The sequence below is a fragment of the Eleutherodactylus coqui genome, chromosome 4 (genome assembly GCF_035609145.1).
Source record: "Eleutherodactylus coqui strain aEleCoq1 chromosome 4, aEleCoq1.hap1, whole genome shotgun sequence".
NCBI classification, from domain to species: Eukaryota; Metazoa; Chordata; class Amphibia; order Anura; family Eleutherodactylidae; genus Eleutherodactylus; species Eleutherodactylus coqui.
This window is the reverse complement of record NC_089840.1, coordinates 264,968,639-264,993,153: the sequence shown is the minus strand read 5'-3', so window position 1 is coordinate 264,993,153 and position 24,515 is coordinate 264,968,639. Positions and strand designations below refer to the sequence as shown.

General features: G+C 43.5%; 1 protein-coding gene across 1 annotated transcript in view; it reads left to right on the top strand.

Annotated features, from left to right (window-relative positions):
• Positions 1–20,756, top strand: part of LOC136626680 (alpha-2-macroglobulin-like protein 1) — a 67,854-nt gene extending 47,098 nt beyond the window's left edge. Inside the window, exons 12-21 of the mRNA XM_066601699.1 lie at positions 652–828; positions 3,987–4,068; positions 6,054–6,210; positions 8,969–9,043; positions 11,957–12,119; positions 14,013–14,203; positions 14,284–14,499; positions 17,049–17,164; positions 17,656–17,746; positions 20,655–20,756. Coding sequence (XP_066457796.1) covers positions 652–828; positions 3,987–4,068; positions 6,054–6,210; positions 8,969–9,043; positions 11,957–12,119; positions 14,013–14,203; positions 14,284–14,499; positions 17,049–17,164; positions 17,656–17,746; positions 20,655–20,756 — 1,370 coding nt within the window. The remainder of the gene's footprint in view (positions 1–651; positions 829–3,986; positions 4,069–6,053; positions 6,211–8,968; positions 9,044–11,956; positions 12,120–14,012; positions 14,204–14,283; positions 14,500–17,048; positions 17,165–17,655; positions 17,747–20,654) is intronic.
• Positions 20,757–24,515: the final 3,759 nt, after the last annotated feature.

The following is a 24,515-nucleotide window of genomic DNA, read 5'->3' as shown; positions in this document are numbered from 1 at the left end:
ACATGTTAGATAGTCTCCAACAACAGAGCGGCTGGCAATATACAGTAAGAGAACCCCGGCGGATGTCTTCCATCATCGGAGCTGTACAGCCTTAAATCATAATGTCTTTAGACGTCAGACAGTGGATTGGAAAGGGTTAAAGGGATTTTGTCATCAGGTTTATTCTGCCCAAATCACGAGCAACATGAACCTGGGATAGGGGATGCCCAGAGGCGTAACTTGAAGCTCCCGGGCCCCGATGCAAAACTTGTAACAGGGCCCCAACTATAATGCTTTACTTAGAGTACTGGGTTCCTTATATGGAGAAGAGAGGCCTTATGGGCCTAAGGCTCCTGGGCCCGGGTGCAACCGCATCCCCTGCACCCTCTATAGTTACGCCCCTGGGGATGCCTGTTGCACCAGTGCTTTATTCTGAAATGCTGCGGCGTTTCCCAATAAATACACTTTGAAGTTTGACTTGGAGCTGAGCTCTGAGTCTTGGAGGCGGGCTTTACTGGCCCACTGGGGCAACAGGCCTCCCTGTCCTGGGTTCATGTTGCTCGTGGCTCAGGCAGCATGAACCTGATGACAGAATCCCTTTGATACTAATTTCTTACAATTAATATAAACCGTTGAAATGTTAGGTCATTGTGTGTGAACTTTTTGCCTTAGGTGACATTCTAGGGACATCACTGCAAAACCTTGATAATCTCATCCAAATGCCATACGGCTGCGGAGAGCAAAACATGCTGACCATGGCGCCAATCATATATGTGCTGGAGTATCTGCAAGCCACAAAACAGTTGGGTGCTGCTCAAAAACAAAAAGCTGTAGATTATCTGCAAAGTGGTGAGTCATATGTATTCTCACATATGGTGCTTGGTGGTGATGGGGCTCTTCCTATGACAAAAACCTTTCATTATACAATATACACTGGATGGCACCTTTATTAGCGACCTCCATCTAGTAGAACGTTGGACTTCCTTTGGCCTTCAGAACTGCAGGAATTCGTTGTGGCATACAACAGTTTCAACTTGAAATCGTTCTGCAGGAATATTGACCCATGCAGACAGGAAGCTTCTTGTAGTTGCTGCAAATTAAATGGAAGTACTGACAGGCTTTGATCAATCCATTCTATCTTGTCCCAGAGATGTTGTATAGTATTAAGATCTGGGAACTGGGAAAGCCAGAAAAACAAGGAAGACTTGTCAATATTCCTGGAATCAATGCATGACCATACGACCCTTACAGAATGGTGCACTGCGATGCTGAAAAGTGTGGTAAAATTGGAAGGGACCTGCAGGGTCATCGGGTCCAACCCCTTGCTCAATGCAGGATCACTAAATCATCCGAGACAGATGTCTGTTCAGTCTCTGCTTCAAGACTTCCATTGAAGGAGAACTCACCACCTCCCATGACAGCCTAAGGAATTTAAAAGTTCAGTCTTCTCAACATCATTATTGTCCTTCTGCCATATGGTTACTGTTACCATGAAGAGACGAACTTGGTCAGGCCCCATGCTTAGGTAAACCCTACTTGTCAAATGTCCATCCACAAGTGTCTGAAAACCCATGGTGTGCCCAAAACACCTTCCCCACACCATTACTCCACCTCCAGATTGAGCATGACAGCTGACAGGAAGGGCTCAACAGTCCTATTGCTTGCACCAAATTCTGACGCTCCCATCAGCACAGTGCAATAAAAATCTGGACTCATCTGACTGGATGTTTTTCCACTGCTCAGTGATCCAAGTTTTGGCCTCTTTTTTTACAAACTGGAGTCTTGCCTTTCTCTTATGGTGTATTCACACAGGCGAGTTTCACAAGCGATATATGCAAACATGTATATATTATATATTTCCCAGAGGAGCATGCATGGCCTTATAAGTCTCCTCACTCACCTCCTAAGTGTCTCCACACACCTTCTAGGTGCTCTCCTTAAGGAGAGATAATACCAGTCCCGACTCACAAGTGATAGTGATATGGATGGAACTTGCGCGTATTAATACATTGATTTCAATGCGTTTAGTCACATGAGCACTTTTTCTCATGCATTGATGCTGCGAGATACAAAAAATATATATATAAATAAAAACCGCTGCATGTTCTATTTTTGTGCGACTCCTCATGAGGAATTGATCATTATTTCTTATAGAATCTTAAAAAAAAATTGCATCACACTCGCCTGTTGTGTGATTTGTGAGCGAGTGTGATGCAATTTTTTTTACCAATGAAAACTATTGGAAGCACTTCTGATTTTTTTTTCATGTGCATGAAAATTGCAATTACATGGATGCGATGCATTTTTTTAAAAGCAAAAACGTATCATGCTCGCATTCTGAATCGCAATTTTAAACGCGGGCTGTCAGTTTCTTGTTACAATATCGCACTTGCCCGTGTGAAATCACCCTTAAACAGCAACAGTGCTGGAACTGGACATCTGCTGTTATAGCCCATCCATGTGTAGTTGCCAGAAGTCTATGTTGCTGGTCCCTCCATAAATGTCATGTCTTATGTACATGCGCTGTGCAGTTTGCCTGTTCATTTGTTATGTGTATTGCAAAGCTGCAGCAAGTGAGAGGTTAATGTTTGCATGAGCCTGGGAGATGCTTGCACATGTATCAATTTCTGTCTTGTCATGTGGCATGAGTGAGTTTGAGAGTTCCATTTTCTTCTGGGTTTCTGAGAGAGAGTGCCAGCCACTTAGGGGTACCGTCAACTCTCATGTGGTGAAGAATGAAAGAGGAGGAGCGGTTTCTGAGGATCTATATGCCAGTAACCACGGAGGAGTGAAAGCTGGAGGGGAGAGAGAGAGAGCGTGAGAGTGGAGAGACTAGGGCTAGATCACCGTGCAGAGGTACTATAACTAAGAGTGTCTGTGGAGTGTCCCTCCCCTTATCCTCTTCTGGAGATTTCCCTCGTCTAGAAGCGGTACCTGTCAGATAACTTGACCTGCAGGACCAGTGTCATCCTGTGCTTTCCTTCCTGACCTTAAGTCTACTGTTTTGCGTGCACGGCCATCTTGTATAATTGTGCCTTGTACCAAGTTCATATCAAGTAAAGTTTTGCCAGGCCTTGACCGTTCCCAGGGACCTGAGGTATGTTACACAAGTCTGCGGCTCATTTATTTACCGCTGAGGGTCCTTCCGGGGAATAACAGAACGTGGCGTCACAGGTGACAACTTCAACACCTTTTCCGATGTTTATTGGCCATTCCACTCTTAGGGGGGTCTGGAAGAGGCCCAAGGCTGCCCTGGCTGAGGCTCCATCTGTCCCTCCGGAAGCTTGCTAAGCGCCGCTGTGACAAGCGTCCACCTTACCCTCCGAGCTCCTCAACGTATGCCCTGCATCTGGGGTCAGCCTACAGGATGCTGCGCATGCTAAGGAACACTCAATGTTGCATTTGATTGCAATTTGCTTGACTATGCATCTCCAGCTCCTCAGTAAAATTCCTGATATCCTCCTCTAACCCCTTTCGCCAACTATTTTTCTTTTTGTCGTATGTTTTTCCTTGATCGTTCTCTGTATACTCTCCATTGCTTTACATGAGAAAACCCCATGTACTTGGCAAATAAGATCTCAACCCTCAGCTCGTCTAACACCAATGACCCGGCCTTGTTGTAAGTCACTTAGATTTTCCCATCTAACGTGGATTCACATTGAAACTGATCCACTGAAAACTTGTCACGTGATTTTATGATGCACTCTGGGGTCACTGGGATCATCTCCATACAGGGAAAAACCAATCGTGAGTGGCCGGGGCTCTAATAAAGTTGCCAACCAGTGTATATATACACTAAATGTTCCTCCTAGCAAGAATCTGATCAGTTTATCGATCAAATTGATTTTAACAATCAGAACATAACTAATGGCTGGTAAGTCATTCTGTACAATTTGTGCCTCTTAAAACTTCTCGTCTTTCATTGAGCCTATTCAATTACGGTTCCGAAATATTAGCTAAATACCTTTGACATCATTAACTGCTGATCTAATGTCCCCTGTCACCAGGATATCAACGAGAGCTCTCCTACAAACGCGATGATGGGTCATACAGTGCATTCGGAATGAGCGATAATGAAGGAAGTACTTGGTGAATACTGATTTTGTCTTTTTTTTATGGAAAAAAAATACTAACCCAAGCAAAGAAAAATATATTTGTCTATTTGTTTTTGCAAATTCGACATTTTTTCATGTTTTTAACTAGAACACCATCAGAGTTAGGGGATCTACCAAAGCATAGTACTAACGATGTATAGGAATTGTCTGTTGAGCAAATATATCTCTACGATCAGGCTCGGCACAAGCTACTCTAGCTAGCAGCACTTAAAGATCACAGGTTTTCACCCTTTAACCCCACTAATTGGGATATGGTCTTTACTGCTACAAACCCCTGGGGTTCGTCACCAGAGTAGCTCCTGATTGGTGAAGCAAGAGACACAAAGTCTAAATATGCCATGGTTGATACCGGAAACTCAGAGTACATCAGACAAAGGGTTAATCACAAACAAAGTTGAGGACAAGCAGGGTCAGATAACAAAAGGACTACCGGATCCAGAAAGGCAGGGAAATGGATTGTCACTCAGGCATGACCAGGTCAAAAAGAATCAGCAAGAGGGTAATCTGGGAGAAGGGTCTAACAAGTCAGGTCAGAACACAGGAGACAAATAATAACACAAAGATGATGCACCAGGTAGAGAGACTTAAGAGAAACTTGCACAGATTATACATAAAGAAGAGTTTAAATATAGTGACTGGTACTCTCATAAGCGGTTGGGGAGCTGATGGCAGGGTTTAATAGGATGCCGGCAAATATTCAACATACTGCAAGAGAAAAATATTGCTATGAAAGCCAACAAATGACCAGAAGTTGAAGTCCATTATGGGGATTAGAATGTGACAGCTGTGGCAGAGGTTCACAATGTTCTCCCATTGCTTTCAATGGGACCGGCACTTCTGCAGTCCCATTGAAAGCAATGAGCTGCTGGCAAGCCCTGCAGGGAATTTCGGGGAAGGGCTTTAAAAATAAGCACAGGCAGTGCTTGGCCATTCATTGAATTCAATGAATGGCCAGGTACTGCCTGTGATTGGCTCAGTGCTGGGACCAATCACAGGCAGCAATCAACTGAGAGCTGCCTGTGATTGGCTGAGCGCTCAGCCAATCAGATACAGCCCTTTCAGCAGGAAGGGATTTTAAATCCCCGCCTGCTGAAAGAGCTTTAGAGCAGTGCAGATAGAAGACAGGCTAGACACGCCCGAGCCCTGGCAGCTGAGGAGAGGTGAGTATAATTTTTTTTTATTTTTAACACATTCTAGGGATGATTTTTCAGGGAAGGGCTTATTTTTAAAGCCCTTCCCTGAAAATCTCTGCACAGCTTGCCAGCAGCCCATTGTTTTCAATGGTACTGCAGAAGTTCCAGTCCCATTGAAAGCAATGGCAGAACATTGCGATTCTCTGCCACAGCTGTGTCAGCTGTGGTAGGGGATTCTTTACTCCCTGTGGGAAGTCCTCTTGGCACAGTGCTGTCACAGTGTTCAGTGACAAGGGGACTCCCCGCTGGGGAATATTGACGTGCACCACAGACCTATGGTGCACGCATGTCCTATGTTTTGCAGGTGCGTGCGTTTGCACGTCTGTAAAACACGGACATGTGAACACACCATAGGGAATCAATGGTTCTAATAGGAGTGTGCTTTTGTGTGCACAACTGTACACCCATAAACACGCTTGTGTGAATCCACCCTTAAAGTAAGAATGGTATACCATAAATGGATGCTTTGTGACATTATTATATTTTGCAATAGTTGTTACTTTCTATCCCATTAATGAGAAGTTGAAGGAAGGTGACAAGAATTTTAAGGTTTTTAAAAATTTAAAGTAAAGGTTCAGAATCCAAATGAAGCAACAATTAAAGAACGTCACATTTTATAACATCATCCACTGCAGAATTCTCTATTCTTCTCAAGTGGTTTTACAATATTCCTTTTTAAAAAATTTTCCTGGTTCTCCATCCTTTTTTCCTTTACTCTAAGGATTTTCTTTCTGTTTGTCATTTACGGATGTCTCGATGTTCACAGGCTCACTGCGTTTGTGATGAAGTGTTTCTACCAGGCTAAAACCTACATATATATTGATGATGCCGTCCTGGCACAGGCTGTGACTTGGCTTGATCAACAGCAGGATGCTGATGGTTGCTTCATCAGTCGGGGAATGCTGTTTCACACACTCATGAAGGTAACACCAAAAAGACATATGTAGCACAGAAATCATCGACCTTTTAAAGTATGAAATTTAAAGATTAAGACATAATTTCTAATGGACAAAGACATCAGTACAAGAATATAACTACAATACCGCCCCATATATATAATAAAATAAATACTATAATACTGCCCCCTATGTTCAAGAATATAACTACTATAATAATACCCCCTATGTGCAAGAATATAACTACTATAATACTGCCCCCTATGTACAGGAATATAACTACTATAATACTGCGCCATATATATAATAATATAAATACTATAATACTGCCCCCTATGTTCAAGAATATAACTACTATAATACTGCTTCTATGTACAGGAATATAACCACTATAATACTGTCCCCTATGTACATGACTATAACTACTATAATACTGCCCCCTATGTATAAGAATATAACTACTATAATACAGCCCCCTATGTATAAGAATATAACTACTATAATACTGCTCCTTATGTACAAGAATATAACTACTATAATACTGCCCCCTATGTACAAGAATATAACTACTATAATACTGTCCCCTATATACAAAAATATAACTACTATAATACTGCTCCTATGTACAGGAATATAACCACTATAATACTGTCCCCTATGTACATGACTATAACTACTATAATACTGCCCCCTATGTATAAGAATATAACTACTATAATACTGCTCCTTATGTACAAGAATATAACTACTATAATACTGCCCCCTATGTACAAGAATATAACTACTATAATACTGTCCCCTATATACAAAAATATAACTACTATAATACTGCTCCTATGTACAGGAATATAACTACTATAATACTGCCCCATATATATAATAATATAAATACTATAATACTGCCCCCTATGTTCAAGAATATAACTACTATAATACTGCCCCATATATATAATAATATAAATACTATAATACTGCCCCCTATGTTCAAGAATATAACTACTATAATACTGTCCGCTATGTACAAGAATATAACTACTATAATACTGCCTTCTATGTACAGGAATATAACTACTATAATGCTGCCCCATATACATAATAATATAAATACTATAATACTGCCCCTCTATGTACAAGAATATAACTACTATAATACTGCTCCTATGTACAAGAATATAACCACTATAATACTGCTCCTATGTACAAGAATATAACTACTATAATACTGCCCCTATGTACAAGAATATAACTACTATAATACTGCCCCCTATGTACAAGAATATAACTACTATAATACTGCCCTCAATGTACAAGAATATAACTACTATAATACTGCTCCTATGTACAAGAATATAACTGCTATAATACTGCCCCTATGTACAAGAATATAACTACTATAATACTGCTCCTATGTACAAGAATATAACTGCTATAATACTGCCCCCTATGTACAAGAATATAACTACTATAATACTGTCCCCTATGTACAACAATATAACTACTATAATACTGCGCCCTATGTACAAGAATATAACTACTATAATACTGCTCCCTATGTACAAGAATATAAATACTATAATACTGCCCCCTATGTACAAGAATATAACTGCTATAATACTGCCCCCTATGTACAAGAATATAACTACTATAATACTGTCCCCTATGTACAAGAATATAACTTCTATAATACTGCCCCCTATGTACAAGAATATAACTACTATAATACTGCCCTCTATGTAAAAGAATATAACTACTATAATACTGCCCCTATGTACAGGAATATAACTACTATAATACTGCCCTCTATGTACAAGAATATAACTACTATAATACTGCTCCTATGTACAAGAATATAACTACTATAATACTGCCCCCTATGTACAAGAATATAACTACTATAATACTGTCCTCTATGTACACGAATATAACTACTATAATACTGCCATCTATGTACAAGAATATAACTACTATAATACTGCCCCCTATGTACAAGAATATAACTACTATAATACTGCCCCCTATGTACAAGAATATAACTACTATAATACTGTCCTCTATGTACACGAATATAACTACTATAATACTGCCCCCTATGTACAAGAATATAACTACTATAATACTGCTCCTCTATGTACAAGAATATAACTACTATAATACTGCTCCTATGTACAAGAATATAACTACTATAATACTGCCCCTATGTACAAGAATATAACTACTATAATACTGCTCCTCTATGTACAAGAATATAACTACTATAATACTGCCCCCTATGTACAAGAATATAACTACTATAATACTGCCCCCTATGTACAAGAATATAACTACTATAATACTGCCTCCTATGTACAAGAATATAACTACTATAATACTGCTCCTATGTACAAGAATATAACTACTATAATACTGCCCCCTATGTACAAGAATATAACTACTATAATACTGCCCCCTATGTACAAGAATATAACTACTATAATACTGCCCCCTATGTACAAGAATATAACTACTATAATACTGCTCCTATGTACAAGAATATAACTACTATAATACTGCCCCCTATGTACAAGAATATAACTACTATAATACTGCTCCTATGTACAAGAATATAACTACTATAATACTGCCCCCTATGTACAAGAATATAACTACTATAATACTGCTCCTCTATGTACAAGAATATAACTACTATAATACTGCTCCTATGTACAAGAATATAACTACTATAATACTGCCCGCTATGTACAAGAATATAACATATATATTTATATATATATAATTTTTTTAACAGGGCGGGGTGGAGGATGACCTCTCACTCAACGCTTACATCACAGCAGCTTTTCTGGAACGTGGCACCCCAGGAGATGTGAGTAAACCACAGACTATAATTTGTGATTGGTGAATGTTGGTTAATTTAAATCTAATTATTGATACTTTTTCCCACACATTACTTGTATACATTGGCCATGCCTGACCTCGTGGTATACATCTAGCAGTAAACTGATAATAACAGACATGCTAGTGGGCTAACATTTGCAGTAATAATAACAATAATCTTAATAATAATCTTTATTTATATAGCGGCAACATATTCTGCAGCGCTTACAAAGACGGAGATAGAGAAAGACAAAAGTACAAAAATACAAAAAAAACACGGTTACATGTAATAATCAGTTGATGGAAACAATAGGGGTGAGGGTCCTGCTCTAATGAGCTTACATACCACAGATAATAGGGTGATACAGAAGTTAAAGAGGCTGGAGATGTGCGCTGTATGGTGAGGTGGAGAGTGAGGGATGCTATACACATAAACAATGGTCAGAAATTTAGCCGTCTGACGGCAGAATCGTTGTGACTGCAGGGGGTGGTTAATGGCGGCTAGCAGGGATTGCAGTCACTAGGACAGGGAGCACAGGGGGGTTCTGTTTAGGAGATGTGGTAAGCCTCCCTGAAGAGGTGCGTCTTTAGAGCACGCCTGAAGTTTAGTATGTCAGTGATTACCCGGGTAGTTTTGGGTAGAGCGTTCCACAGGACAGGTGCTACTCTGGAGAAGTCTTGGAGGCAGGAATGAGAGGTTCAAATTAAAGGGGCACTCAGTGGAGCGGAGGGCCCTGGCTGGGTGGTGGATTGAGATGACGGGGGCAATGTAGGGCGACGCGGTGCTGTGGAGGGCTTTAGAGGTGCTGTGGAGGTAGGGAGTTTTAATTGAATTCTGTATTTAACGAGCAGCCAGTGCAGTGACTGGCATAAAGCAGAGACGTCCGCGCAGTGGCTGGACAGGAAGATGCCAAATCTCCTGATGGTTTGTCCAGGGGCTGTGTAGATGGAGAAAAGGAGGGGGCTGAGGATAAAGTCCTGGGGGACCCCAACAGTAAGGGGAAGAGGAGGAGAGGTAGAGCCAGTAAAGGAGACGCTGAAAGAGCGGTCAGATAGGTAGGAGGAGAACCAGGAGAGAGCAGTGTCATTTAGGCCGATGGAGCGAAGCATACTGAGGAGGAGTTTGTGGTCAACAGTGTCAAATGCGGCTGAGAGGTCGGGGAGGATCAGTAGGGAGTAATCGCCCCTTGATTTGGCTGTCAGGAGGTCGTTTGACACCATTGTAAAGGCAGTTTCGGTGTAGTGTAGGGGGCGGAAACCGGACTGTCGGGGGTCGAGAAGAGCTTTCTGATAGATAGCTTATAAGGCAGGAGTAAACCAGGCGTTCTAATAGTTTAGAGATGAAGGGGAGATTTGAGATGGGTCAGTAGTTGGCAGCATCAGTCATGTCAAAAGTTTGTTTCTTTAGCAGTGGGGATATGATGGCATGTTTGAATGAAAAAGGAAAAATGCCAGAGGTCAGAAAGATTGAATATGGTGAGATGGGAGATAACCACCGGGTAGAGGAATCAGAGGAGGTGTGAGGGGGGAGGGTTGCTAGTGCAGGTGGTGGGGCGAGCAGAGGAAAGCAATTTGGAGACTTCTTCCTCTGTCGTTGGTCTGAGTACAGACTGTGAGCAGGGACTAGATGCAGTACTGATGAGACAAGGTTCAGGGCTAGTCTGAGATTGGGAAGTTATATCCTGACGGATGTAATTGATTTTCTTTTTGAAGTAGGCAACCAGCTCTTCAGCACTGAGCTCCATCACGGGTGCATGCGAACTGTGCATGGGTGAGGATAGGAGAGAGGGGCTGATGTGAATAGAGTGCACTAGAGGTGGGCGTTGGAAAGAGGGTCTGAGACTGACACCAAAGATGAGGACAGAGGTGACAACAATAATGATAGCTTTGAAGTGCACTATAAAGTATGGGGAAGGGACATAGAAGTCTGTACCCATAGTGAAACCAAAAGTTGATTTTAGACTAACTCGTGTTATGTTTGTGTGGGCAAATGAGCACCGGGCCCACACAAACGTGATCCAGAGTGATAATAGGGAACACCAGGTGAACAACCACAGATTAACACCTCTCCCTATCTTGTACCAGGGTAAGTGACACTGACCTACCTGAGCGGGGACATCGCCATAATAAAGGGCGGCTCAGCCACAGTCTTCAGATCTGGGCCCTTACTGTTCCTCCAAACCACACACCCTGGATAGGATCCATACACATGCCACCACCGACAGGGACAACTGGACAGAGTAAGAGGACACACAGAGCCATAATCACACCAAACAGCAGCAACCACGCACCCATTCGTAGCAGATGTAAATGCTATAAATGGCAAGTATTAGTTGACATTTTGATAAAAATATGGAAGCAGGCGAGCCACGTCATGGCTCCTTGCTATACCGCTAGTCCCTACACTAACCAGGAGTCCAGCGACATAAATAAACAAAACCCAAAACACAAACCTTTCTTGCAGCCATCACACATAGAACCTGCTCACACCACACAGAGAGAGAGAATGAGAACAGAGAAAGCTGACCATACCCACACCTGAGAAAACAGCTTTCCATACCCACACCCGGGAAGACAGCTTTTATGTGTACTGACCTGGAGTGATTGACTGACTGGAGACACACACACCCAGCCAGCACAATCCCCCACACCTGAGCAGGAGACCTCCAGAGCACCTGTAGAACCACAGGTCTCAGAAGACAGATGTGACACCTCAGACTTGTTTAGATGATGCAGCTAAGATGCAGTCACCGATTAAAACAGTATCCTAACATACAGTATTCCAACATGGAAATTAAAGCTGACTGCCACATACATTCCTCTTTTCCCAATGGAAGATAAAAAATATTATTGTATAATCTATGTCTTACAATTGTAATATGGTCTCTCTAAAATCTACCAGGACGACACACTGGTTCGGGCTCTTTCTTGTTTGAAAAACAGAATGCAGAATTCCTCCAACCCCTACACTATGGCGCTGTTGGCGTACACCTTTGCCCTGGCCAATGACGCTACAAACAAGCAGATACTTCTGGACAAATTGTTTCTACTTGCTGTGCAGTCAGGTAATATAATCAGGGTCAGTGGGCAAAGGGATGTACTAAATAACAAAACAGAGGTGTATGTGTGTGTATGATAACACCCACAGCATGCATGGCACTATAAGGGAAGGCTTGCCAACCTTTGAAAATCTGCTTCAGGGAAGTCAAATTACTGGTGAGTGTGCACTGATGTGCCAAAAGTCCATGGATTATGAAGTGGCTTTACCTCAGGTGACGTCTTGGGAATGCCCATACCTGTATAAGTTGTGAGGTGTTATGTTGTGAGTGAGGTTGAACACTGCCCAGCGTGCTCATCATAAGGCAACGTGAATTATCGGATTTCAAATGAGACATGATAGTGGGTGTCAGACTGAATGGCCTTTCCATTTCTGAAGTTGTGCGAGTATTTAACATTCCTCGATCCACAGTGCAACTAAATAAGATGGAACAACTCCTTAAGGAGTGCACCTAGACGTTGTGGCACTGCAGAGGTATTGTTCCATCTTCCTTATTTGCATATATTTCCCAGAAGAGCTTGCATTGCCTTATAAGTCTCCTCACTCACCTTCTAGGTGCTCTCCTTAAGGGGTGATGATACCCTTCCTGACCCACATCATAGGCCTCTCACTAGCCAAGCCAAAAACCTACTGCATACTGAGGGACAAAAACCCTGAAACAGCTGGATATGTATGATTTTCTTGTGGTCAATTCCCAGTCATTGATATAAAGACTTGTTTAAAGGGTCTGACAATGATTTTCAGGAATGCTGCCATCCAAATAATGGCACTGCAGAGGTATTGTTCCACCTTCCTTTTTTGCATATATTCCCAAGAGGATCATGCATGGCCTTATAAGTCTCCTCTCTCACCTTCTAGGTGTTTACACACACCTTCTAGGTGCTCTCCTTAAGTAGAGATGATACCCTTCTCGATCCACAGTGTCACATGTGTACCAGGACTATATCATCAGAGGCATTACCTCCCACAGTGGATAGTACAGTCGCCACCCACAGGTGTTTAATGACCATGAACGTCTGACTAGAATGATCCATGCCATCAGATAAGCAACTTTGGTAGAAGTTGCACATGTAGTGCAGAAGGCCCCACACGTATATCCCACAGGTCAGTGCAGCTTTCTTTAGCTTCCATGGGATATGGGGGCAGGAGACCCACCAATGTACTTCTGTTATCACCATGACAATAGACAGTGCCTCATTTGGGCTCATGAGATTGCTAATTGGACCCTAGTGGACTGGCAACATGTGGCATGGTATGACAAGTCACGATGCAAATTGTTTTAGGCTGAGGGTAGGGTTCATGTGTGACACAGACCCCATGGAGCCATGGGATTCCAGTTGTTAACAAGGCACTGAGCAGGCTGGTGGTGGTTCCATACTGGTGTGGAGTGTGTTCTCGTGGCATGAGTTGGATCCACTAGTCCGCCTAAACATGTGTTTGACTGGTGCCTGCTATATTTCATTGTTTGGCGAGCATTTGGACTTCATGTATTTTCCCAATGATGGAGTTTTCCAATAAAATATTGCACTGTGCTATAGCCCAAGCTGCCTGGTATTGGTTCAGGAACATTCTGGAGAGTTCCTAGGAATACTGTGCCCGGTACATTAACCTGACATGAGCTTAATCGAGCACTTATGGGATGTAGTTCAGAGGTCCATTCGCACCCAAAATCCTGCACCTACTAACTCCACGGAACTGTAGGGGACCATCCAATTGGCATGACTTAACATCCAGACGTCTTCCATTCATCTGTGGAATCGATGTCACATCAAGTTGCTACATTTTGCCAGACTAAAGGGGGTCCTACATGATATTACTTCCTGTCCCATGACTTTTGGCATGTAAGTGTAATTATCATTATCTGCAGTTCTGATGTCCACGTCGAATGTCTCTCTTACAGGTGGTGACCTGTACTGGACGTACACTCTTCAGGCCTCTTCAGACTCAGCCAGTGTTGAGCTAACTGCGTATATTTTACTGGCGTTGATTACAGCTCCCACAATATCGGCAAATGACATTCTTACAGCTTCACATATCGTCAGCTGGTTGGTCAAGCAGCAGAACCCCTACGGAGGGTTTTCTTCCACACAGGTAAAACGCCCGGAATTGTAATGGCTTTTGCGTATTTTGTACATCCGCAGAATTGACTTGCGCATCTCTGCCTCTCACAGGATACAGTCGTAGGTATTCAAGCTATGGCCAAGTACACAAGGATAACATTCGGCTCTAAAGGCACCTTGTCTGTTACGGTTTCTAAGAACAAAGCGATTTTGAAGCAGTTCAAGGTGGATAACTCAAATAGGCTTCTTCTCCAGAAGGCAAATCTACCAAACATTCCCGGGGACTACAACCTGCTTGTTACAGGAAGTGGATGCGTGTTAATTCAGGTGAATTACCGAGGGGTTCATACTGTATATAGAATGCACTAGAATAACTGACTTAGGCTGGAAAATATGGCTCATGAAATATGGATGCTGGTTTCCTTCCAGTTGCAGCTAGTATGTGATTGGCAGGTTTTTCGGACAGGGACGTAGAGTTGCACAACAGGAAGTCGGACCAAGTTGGAATTGAAGATGTTGGAAATAGCTTGCCAGCAATGCAGTGAATGGTCATGGTTATTAAGTTGGCACAGGCTATCCTGAGGTGTAAAATCTAAGGTATCCTCCATTAACACAGTATTTAAGGCTGAAAAAAAGACACATGTCCATCTAGATCAGTCAGTTTCCCCCCACCTTCCCTCAGTGTAGATCCAGAGGAAGGCAAAAAAACAAACAAAAAACAATGAGGTAGAAGCCAATTTTCCTCATTTTAGGAAAAATGATGACATTTCTTCTCAGTTCGAATCCTGGTAATCAGAATAATATCTGAATCAACAACCCTTCTGAAGTAATTTGTGATTATACATGTAATATTGCAACTTAAGACTTGCCATCACCACATCCTCAGGCAGAGAGTTCCACAGTCTCCCTGCTCTTACAGTAAAGAACCCCCTTCTATGTCAATGCAGAAACCTTCTTTGCTCTAGACGTAAAGGATGCCCCTTGTTACAGTTCTGGGTATAAACCGCTGACGGGAGAGATCTCTGTATTGTCCCCTGATATATTTATACATAGTTATTAGGTCGCCCCTCAGCTGTCTTTTTTCTAAACTAAATAACCCCAATTTTGGTAACCTCTCTGGATATTGTAGTCCACCCATTCTATTTATTACTTTAGTTGGCCACCTTTGTATCAGCTCAAGCTCTGATATGTCCTTTTGTAGTACCAGTGTCCCAAACTCTACACAATATTCCATGTGTGGTCTGATCACTGACTTGTGAAGAGGAAGAACAACGGTTTGGATATATAGGTTATAATCCCCAAGATACATTTCAAGGGACGGTGGGATAACTGATAGTTTGCTGGACTAAAGACCTAGTCAAACAGATCCAAGTTGGCAAGAGGGAGGTAAATGTCTGCTCCAAAATTGGTAATGGAAGACAGGGTCAGGGCGAGGATGGGCAAAATCAGGCAAGCTGGATCAGCACAGGAGATGACTGAAATGAATACAATGAATTAGCTAACTCCTTAAGACTGATAACCAGGTACTGGAGCATTGTCGAGCTTCCCTTTTAGAGCGACGCCACATGCCATCCTGGTTCTTGATCCTACGACTGCTTGCAATGCGTGACTCCAGAGGAGATCTGTTGCATCTTCTCGTGATGGTGATGTTCTTTGCCTAGTGTGTTTGGTTTTGATCCCATTGGGTGGCACCCCGTTAGTTTACACTATTTAGTGGTGCCTAACTCTCTTCCTTTCATATGTCATGATTTGTTGTATGTGTCAAGGTTGGCCAAGGTTGGCCAACATACTATCTGCAGGTGCTGGTCCACCACAGACACCTTCTCGGGAAAAGGAAACATTCGACTCAAGATTGCCAGGCTTTACACCACTGCTAAAACTGTTCTTGTACTAGCTGAGAGTCCCAGTGATCAGTGACAATCTACTTTTCATCCAAATGTTACAGATGTGAAACCTTTACAATGACAGATCTCCCTACCAGTTTCTCTAAGAATCCTTTTACACAGACTTATGTGAGTTGCACCCAAGATTCTAATGAAATACACAGATAGCACAAGAATAGGCCTATGTGAATGGGCCTTTATATATACAGTGTAGTAATATTCACATTGCTCATGTCTCAGATGGAAAACAGGAACATCATATAGAATGCACACCTAAACAATGATGATGGATCAAAATACAGTCAAAGTAACAAAGAAAATTCAAGACCATAAAAGGCAAGAAAACAGTACAGTCTGTTGTGGCGCTGAGTGGGCTGAGCAGAACTCTGCGTCCCTCCAAGCAGAAAATGACAGTCCATAGTACATGTCACATCTGCACGGGTTAATAAATCCATCTTTTTATCTTTCCTTCCATAAATTACATTAAATGGGTTTTCTGAGTGTAAAAAAAGTTGCCAATGGGTTAAAGGAAACAAACAAACAAAAAAAACCAACATTATACTCCCCCACCCACCCAGTGTAGTCCAATGCACCCCCTTCACTCAATTCCCTTCCCCACCTAATGTAGCATTGCCACTCTGGTTCATGCTGGTCCAATCCTGGAAGTCACTGCAGAGGTCACATGCCGTTAATCGCTGATGTGCCCGCTTAGCCAATCATTGACATTTCTGCATGAACGGTATGTGACCACTAAGGTGACTGATTGGCTAAACATTCACATGAGCATGAACAACATGTGCTCGCTGCTGGGATTGGATCAATAGGTATCCGAGTGGTGGTGCACAAGAGGGTCCATTGGAAAGGTGAGTACAGATATTTTATTTGGTTCTTTTAAGCTATCTCCCCACTAGCAATGTTGTTTTATGTTCTGATAACCCCATTAATGTTCATTGTGTGATTAATCATTTAACCTCAAAGTCTTTCTTCTAACAGATTGTCCTAAAGTATAATGTGCTACCAGTGCCAGGACCAGCGGCCTTTAGTATTGATGCTAAAAGTTTGGGTTGTGGCCAGAACTCTGGAGCATTCTTTCTTTATATATCAGTCAGGTAATAATCTCATATCTCATCATCTATGTGTAGCTCTAAGATTTTCACATTGCTTATAGGAGTTTTTAATTGCAAAATACTATTGATTACATATAGTCAGAATAGGTCATCAACAGTTAATAGGCTGGGATCCGCCGGTCGGAATTCTCCCCGATCAGCTGACCGGGCGCCCACTGGTAGCGCCACAAAGCTGCTTCAACCCCTGTGAAGTTGCCAGCACTTGTATCTGCAAAGTTATCTTCCATTGACCCCAGTCAGACCCCAGCCTGCAGTTACAAGCGCTGGCCATTGCACAGATTTAGGAGCAGCAGCTTCCGCTCCAACCCCTGTGTATTTCGGTGCTACTAACTACCGCGCGGCAGACCCCAGCTGATCAACTCTTGATGATCCATCCTGAAAATAGCATCAATAGTATTTTGCATGGAAAACCCCTTAAAATCTTCTGACTATAGTTCCGGGTAGGAGTCTCTCTACTTTCTCTTTTCACACAGCTATATCGGACAAAGAAATGTTACGAATATGGTCGTTATTGAAGTGGAAATGCTCTCTGGATTCCAACTATATGAAGGAGCAGACTTGAAGGTTAAAACATAGAACTGTATAACCCAGTGTGCAGAGTCTCTTTACCTTGGTGCACTTTAGTAATATCACTTGCTGATGATCTTAACCATGGACCGTGTTTCCCTGAAACCGTCTTTTCTGTTTGCTCTCTCTTTGTCTTCTGTCTCTGGCTGTGATTGGTGGCCCAGAGGGGAAATGTCAACTGATGATGGCCACCACACCCCCTTCCATGCTTTTGTCCCGGGAAATGCCTCTGTTCTGAGGAGCCACGATTGAAAAGTGCAAGATGAACAGGATTTATGAGTGCAGTTTAAGGCTAATTTACACACACAGATATCTTTCAAAAGATTGAAAGATCAGCGACCCTTTTGCATAAAGTACTAATAGACACTAATGGCTATTAGTACTTTATTAGCTTCATTTGCATGCAAATGAGCTTCTGGGAGCTGTTGCAGAACTCAGCAGAAGGTCTGAGCTCTGTAATTAGCTCCATTGTTCAGCCACTGGCTCCCTGTGGAGAATTCAGCACCATGGATACAGCCTGGGGTCCTGCTTATCAACTGTTTTTTCAGAGGTAAGCAAGGTTCCTGGTAGAACTGAAACGCAGTCTTCATTATTTCTGTGATATGTACAAATTTTATTAATAAAGCAGGAAGTTTTTGCACACAAGTAGTTCCCGTATGTGAAGTTTACTTGTTGAAGAAAGCCAAAGAGACCAGTTGGCTAATTAAAGTCTTGAGAGCAAGTCTGCTGAATGGAACTAGGAGCAGCAAACTGATTAAAGGTGGGACAATAATTTATTGCTTGAGCGTTTTTTCGGTGGGGCTGAGAACTGAGAACAGCTGTAACAATGGAATCAGCTGTAATCAGCTCTCCACGGGCAGAGCACAGCTTATCAGCTGTTTTGCTGAACTATGGTTTTCGTTGTGTCTAAATGGGCCAATTCATAAATGCCGCTTCCATGACACAATGGCTGTCGCATGCTCCCCTTCAGCCCTGCTCTCTCCCATGTAGCAGCGCCGCTGCAGTCCTTTAGCACTGCCCCGCTCTCTTTCAGTGCCGCCGCTGTCCTTCAGCACCTCCCTGCTGTCCTTCAGCACCTCCCTGCTGTCCTTCAGGCACCGTCCCTGCTCTCCTTCAGGCACCATCCCTGCTCTCCTTCAGTGCCACCTGCTGTTCTTCAGCACCACACCCTGTCCTTCAGTAGCGGCCTCTCCCCGTCAGCACCGGCCACTGTCATTCAGTACCAGCCGCTCTCGTTCAGTACTGCCCGCTGCCCTTTAATACCGCCTACTCCCCTTCAGCACCGCCTACTCTCATTCAGTAAAGCCCACGGCTATTCAGTACTGGCTGCTCCTCTTCAGTACCGTCCCCTTGCGCTGCTTAGCAACAGTTCACTCTCCTTAGCAGAGTACACTTAACATAGGAACTTTGGGCTGCCTTCACAGGTCACTCACTGTACCAAACTTCAATTTTAGGATTTTACGGCGGTGGTGAGGATGTCACTAATCTAATGATACCAAATTCGTCTATCAAAGGTCAGACAAAGGGGTCAAAGTGTGGTGCAGGAAAAAGCCTGTAGTCTTACTTATATTAGATGTATACATATGTATATGTACAATATGCATGTATGTGTGCGTGTATATATATATTGTAGCAAGCGGGGTACACTTGCCTGCGGGATCGCTGACCTCTCATACGTGAAATGGCGCACCACACGTGTAAAAACGGCTCCGGAGATGTGTATTTTTTTGTCTGGCTCCCGCCAGCCTTTATTTCACAGCACATCACACAACGTCAATATATACAATTCAAATAAGCAGCCCAACTTGGGTGTGAGTCCAGGGGCGTCACCCTGGACTTATTGCTAGGCTACCAGCCTGCAGCTTCTCTCTCTCTCTCTCTCTCTCTCTCTTTCTCTCTCTCTCTCCCTCTCTCTCTCTCTCCCTCTCTCTCTCCCCCTTTCTAGTTCCTGCTCCACCCCTTTTTGTTAACCCTCGCACCGGAAGTCCTGTCTGCAGCCCTCTACAGGCCCTTCTGTGTACTGCACTACTACAATATATATATATATATATTTGTGTATGTGTGACCCTGCCAGCTTTCCCCATGTAGATCTCCTGCTGTAACCTGATGGGAGTCTGCCGGACTGTCAGCATGTGTGCCACCGAGGGAGGAATCCAGAGGAGGAAAGGGGGCAGGAGAGCCGTCACCCCGTGCAGTGATGGACTCTGCCCCCTGTGGAGGGAGGAGGACTGCAGTGTTGCTGAGAGAGCCTCCGACGGAGGAGGGGGGAGGAACGCCGGCGTCCAGTACAGGGAAGGACTCTGTGAAGTGTTTTGCTGGCTTTCTTCTGGTGACGCCAACCTCTCCAGCAGCGCTCCGTGCAGAGAGTGATCGGCGGGTCCGCTTGGAGTAGTTGCTGAGGAGAACAGCCAAGTGCGGAGCTAACGGCTATTCTCCTCATATCAACGTTGCTTATCAACGCTTCTCTCCCTAACCGCGTGCCAATAGACTTAACATTGGGAATTTTTAACTGCTCTAACAGGGGACTCGCTGTACCAAAGTTTAATTTTAGGATTTTACAGCGGTGGTGAGAATGGTGGAAATCCACTGACAGCAAAATCAGCCACCTGAGGCCTCACAAAGGGGTCAAAGACTGGTGCAGGAAAAAGCATGTAGACTTATTTATATTAGATATCCTATGTACAGGATAGGGGATAATTTGCAGATCTGCGGGGGTTCAACCGCCAGGACCCTCATCAATCCAGAGAAATTGCAGCATTCCGAAGATTTTTTAAGGTGTGGTCGAGGACCCACGTTACTCTCTTCCAGGAGATCACAGGAGATAACAGAGTTCAAGCACTCAGCTATCTCCAAGCAAAATTCAGAAAATAATAAAATCTAATTTCAATTTTCCTTGTTCTTACAGCTCCTGAACTCACCTCTGGTCAAGAAAGTCAACATACAGAAGGACATTGTCATCATTTACATAGAAAAGGTCTGTGATTATCTTTCTTCATGTGAGAACTGATTAAATAGTCAACTGATAAGACTGAAGTTCCCTTCATAGACCATTTATGTGATGGTCACCACACCCTTCCTTTGATTAAGTGATCAATTTGCAGCTTCCAAGGAGCGGGCCCACAACCGAGAAAATGGCGGGGTAGATAAGGATTTCTGTCACCATGGCTCTACCATCTCCTCTCCTAAGTGTAGCTCGGGACCTGTCCAAGCTACTGCTGGGGGAGGTCACAGGGAAAGGGTAACTGGCGGTTACCTTAATGTCCGTTGTCACTCGTGACGCCACCGTTCTATCTTCTGCGGTGAATCCTGTAGTTGTAATAAATAGTCCACACACCAGGATAACTTTCTGAACAAAACCGTGAACAGTCGGTAATGTCCATTTACTTAACTCCAACAAAGTAACAGTAAATCAGCACAGATTACACTCTTTGAAGGTGGTGTGACAGAGAGGCTCTATCGGGGGTAATCCAGACAATCCACAGTCCTAGTTATCTGTGTGATCCCGCTCCCGGCAACTCTCTTCCTCTCCTTCTCTCTGCCGGTCAACACTCACGCTTCAGGTGTTTTCCTGCTTTCTCTCTCTCTCGGTGTCTAGTAGTGACACCGGCACATCCTGGGTACAGCAGGCCCAGGCCAAGCTGAAGGGTATCTTTCAGCTTTTTCCATTCTTCCTTCCACAGACCGGTCAGTGTCTGTGGGGTTCACTCGCTTGCAGATTTGCATAGACTCATCCCACATAGCATCCTTACAAACATATATATTATATATATATATAAAATCACAGTCACATGACATACAACAAGATACATTTCTCAGACATAACCCAGATGTTAACTGATTCGGTGCTGCACAGGTATAATGCATCAAATGTACACTACATGTAAGACACTGACAATACAATTTGAATGAAACATACTTAATATTGTGGAGGGGCCACGCTAACTCTGGGCCACTATAAATTCTTTTATATAAAATTAAATTCTTTATATATGGAATATACATTGATTTTCTCTTCTTTATCCTTCATTAGTTTGATCACACACCACAAAATTACTACATTACAATGCTACAAGACATCATGGTCCTGGACATGAAACCAGCAAATATAAGAGTGTATGACTATTATCTGACAGGTAAGAAAGACACAGAGCAATTCACTATGAGTGTAAAGGGGTTCTGCGCTTTAGAATATCCCTACTTGCTAGAAGAGTCCCTTAACAATAAGTTACTCATAAAGTATCTCCCTGCTGTGCTCCCCCCCTCCACACACGCACAGACACGCGATCAATTGTAATCTGCCATGAAGCCTGCCTGTAAGGGTTCTATTTCTCTACAGCACTCCCACAGGGGAAATGAAGCATTACACAGTGACCATTGTATTCAAGGAAATCAGGTCCTTCCAAGTAAGAGGCTCTTTGCTCTGGATAATAGATGAGGACCTATAACAGGGAACCCTTTCTGTTGAAGGGGTTGTTGGACAATTTTTTAACTATAGCTACAAGTGTGTTAAAATAGCAAAAGCAGCGGTACTTACCTGTCTTTGCACCCAGCGAACCAGTGCTGCCGCTCTGTTGTCCTCCCGGCCCTTGTTTAAGAACAGCTACCCCCAGATGGCTGCAGCCCATCAGAGGCCACAGTGATGAGGTGCCATTCTCCTGGCATCATGGCTTCCAGCAAGAAAAGGTGTCACATGATTGCTGGGAAGGAACGAAGGGCTTAAAGGGGTTGTCCCGCGGCAGCAAGTGGGTCTATACACTTCTGTATGGCCATATTAATGCACTTTGTAATGTACATTGTGCATTAATTATGAGCCATACAGAAGTTATCAAAAGTTATTCACTTACCTGTTCCGTTGCTGGCGTCCTCGTCTCCATGGTTGCCGTCTAATTTTCGCCGTCTAATGGCCAAATTAGACGCGCTTGCGCAGTCCGGGTCTTCTTATCTTCTCAATGGGGCTCCGTGTAGCTCCGCCCCATCACGTGCCGATTCCAGCCAATCAGGAGGCTGGAATCGGCAATGGACCGCACAGAAGCCCTGCGGTCCACCGAGGGAGAAGATGCCGGCGGCCATCTTCAGCCGGTAAGTAAGAAGTCACCGGAGCGCGGAGATTCAGGTAAGCGCTGTGCGGATTTTTCTTTAGGTCCCTGCATCGGAGTTGTCTCGTGCCGAACGGTGGGGGGGGGGGGGTTGAAAAAAAAAAAAACCCGTTTCGGCGCGGGACAACCCCTTTAAGCATTGCTAGCTAATTTCAAGGGGTTGTCAGCCAATTTTTTAACTATACCTACAAACATGGCAAGCTAATTTGAAGACTTCCAAAGGGGACTTTTTGGGACCTAGAACTCTTGAAGTTAAACTGTATCATATTCTGACATTCTCTTGCTACTATATTGATATTTTCCTTCCCTACAGAGGAAACTGCTGTAACTACATACAGCGCCTGCCCCTGAGAATCTGCAGCACCTCCCTCCATGGACATTATAGGACCATATCACAGTCACTGGTAACGTCTACATCATAACTAGGACCACAGTGGTGATTCTGGCCTCGGTCAGAGGATTCATATTTATACCATGACTCACCATAATGAGGGATGGAATACATGTCACCAGGTTACTGTAATAAATTAGAACTGCATTTTGACTCTAAATGTTTGTGTATTTTTTTCATTAACATCTTGGACTGATTCACAGTCAATGACTTAAAGGAGTTGTACAGGATTAGAAAATCATGACCTTCCTCCAAAAATAGTGCCACACCTATCCACAGGCTATGTGTAGTATTGCAGTTTACAGTAAAGTTTTTTTGTGCCACTCCAGTAAATGTCATAAAGGCGGGCTTTCTAGCTGAAGTGTCCTCCATCCTCTCCGCCTAGCTGCTTCACAGCGCTGATTGAGCGCTCAGTCACGCGGGCGTTTTTAACGTGCGTTTTTCTGTGCGTCAAAAAATTCGCACTAGATAGAACCAATGCTTTTCAATAGCAGCGGTCACTTGTGCGAATTTTACATGCGGAAAAACGCCTGTGGCGAAAATGATAGGACACCGGTTTGCAGAACGCATGTAACTGCGGCAAACTGGTGTTCTATGTATGTGAAACTCCTGGATGCTTTCGCATCCAGAGGTTTCACCTTGTTCTCAATGGGGCCGGCGGCAGCAGCGCCAACCCCATTGAGAACATATAGTGAAGATCATGATCCTCTGCCACAGCTGTGACAGAGAAGCGCGATGTTCTCCCAATAAATTTAATGGAACCGGCAATACAGTCGGCTCCATTGAAAGCAATGGGCTGCTGGCAAGCAGTGCAGTGATTTTCAGGGAAGGGCTTCAAATATAAGCCCTTCCCTGAAAATCAATTTAAAAACGTGTAAAAAAAGATAAATAAATTTATACTCCCCTCTCTGCAGCTGCCGGAGCTCAGCCGCGTTCAGCCGGCTCTTCTCCTGCACTGCTCTGAGTAGTGTTTAGCAGACGGGGATTTAAAATCCTCGCCTGCTGAATGGGCTGCCTCTGATTGGCTGAGCACTGTGACCAATCAGAGGCAGCTCTCAGGTATTGAATGACAGCTGAGAGCTGCCTCTGATTGGTCCCTGCACTCAGCCAATCAGAGGCAGCCCATTCAGCAGGGGGGATTTAAAATGCCCACCTACTGAATACTCCTCAGAGCAGTGCAGGAGAAGAGCTGGCTGGACGCGGCTGAGCCCCGGCAGCTGCAGAGAGGTGAGTATAGAATTTTTTTTTTTGCACATTTTTGAATTGATTTTCAGGGAAG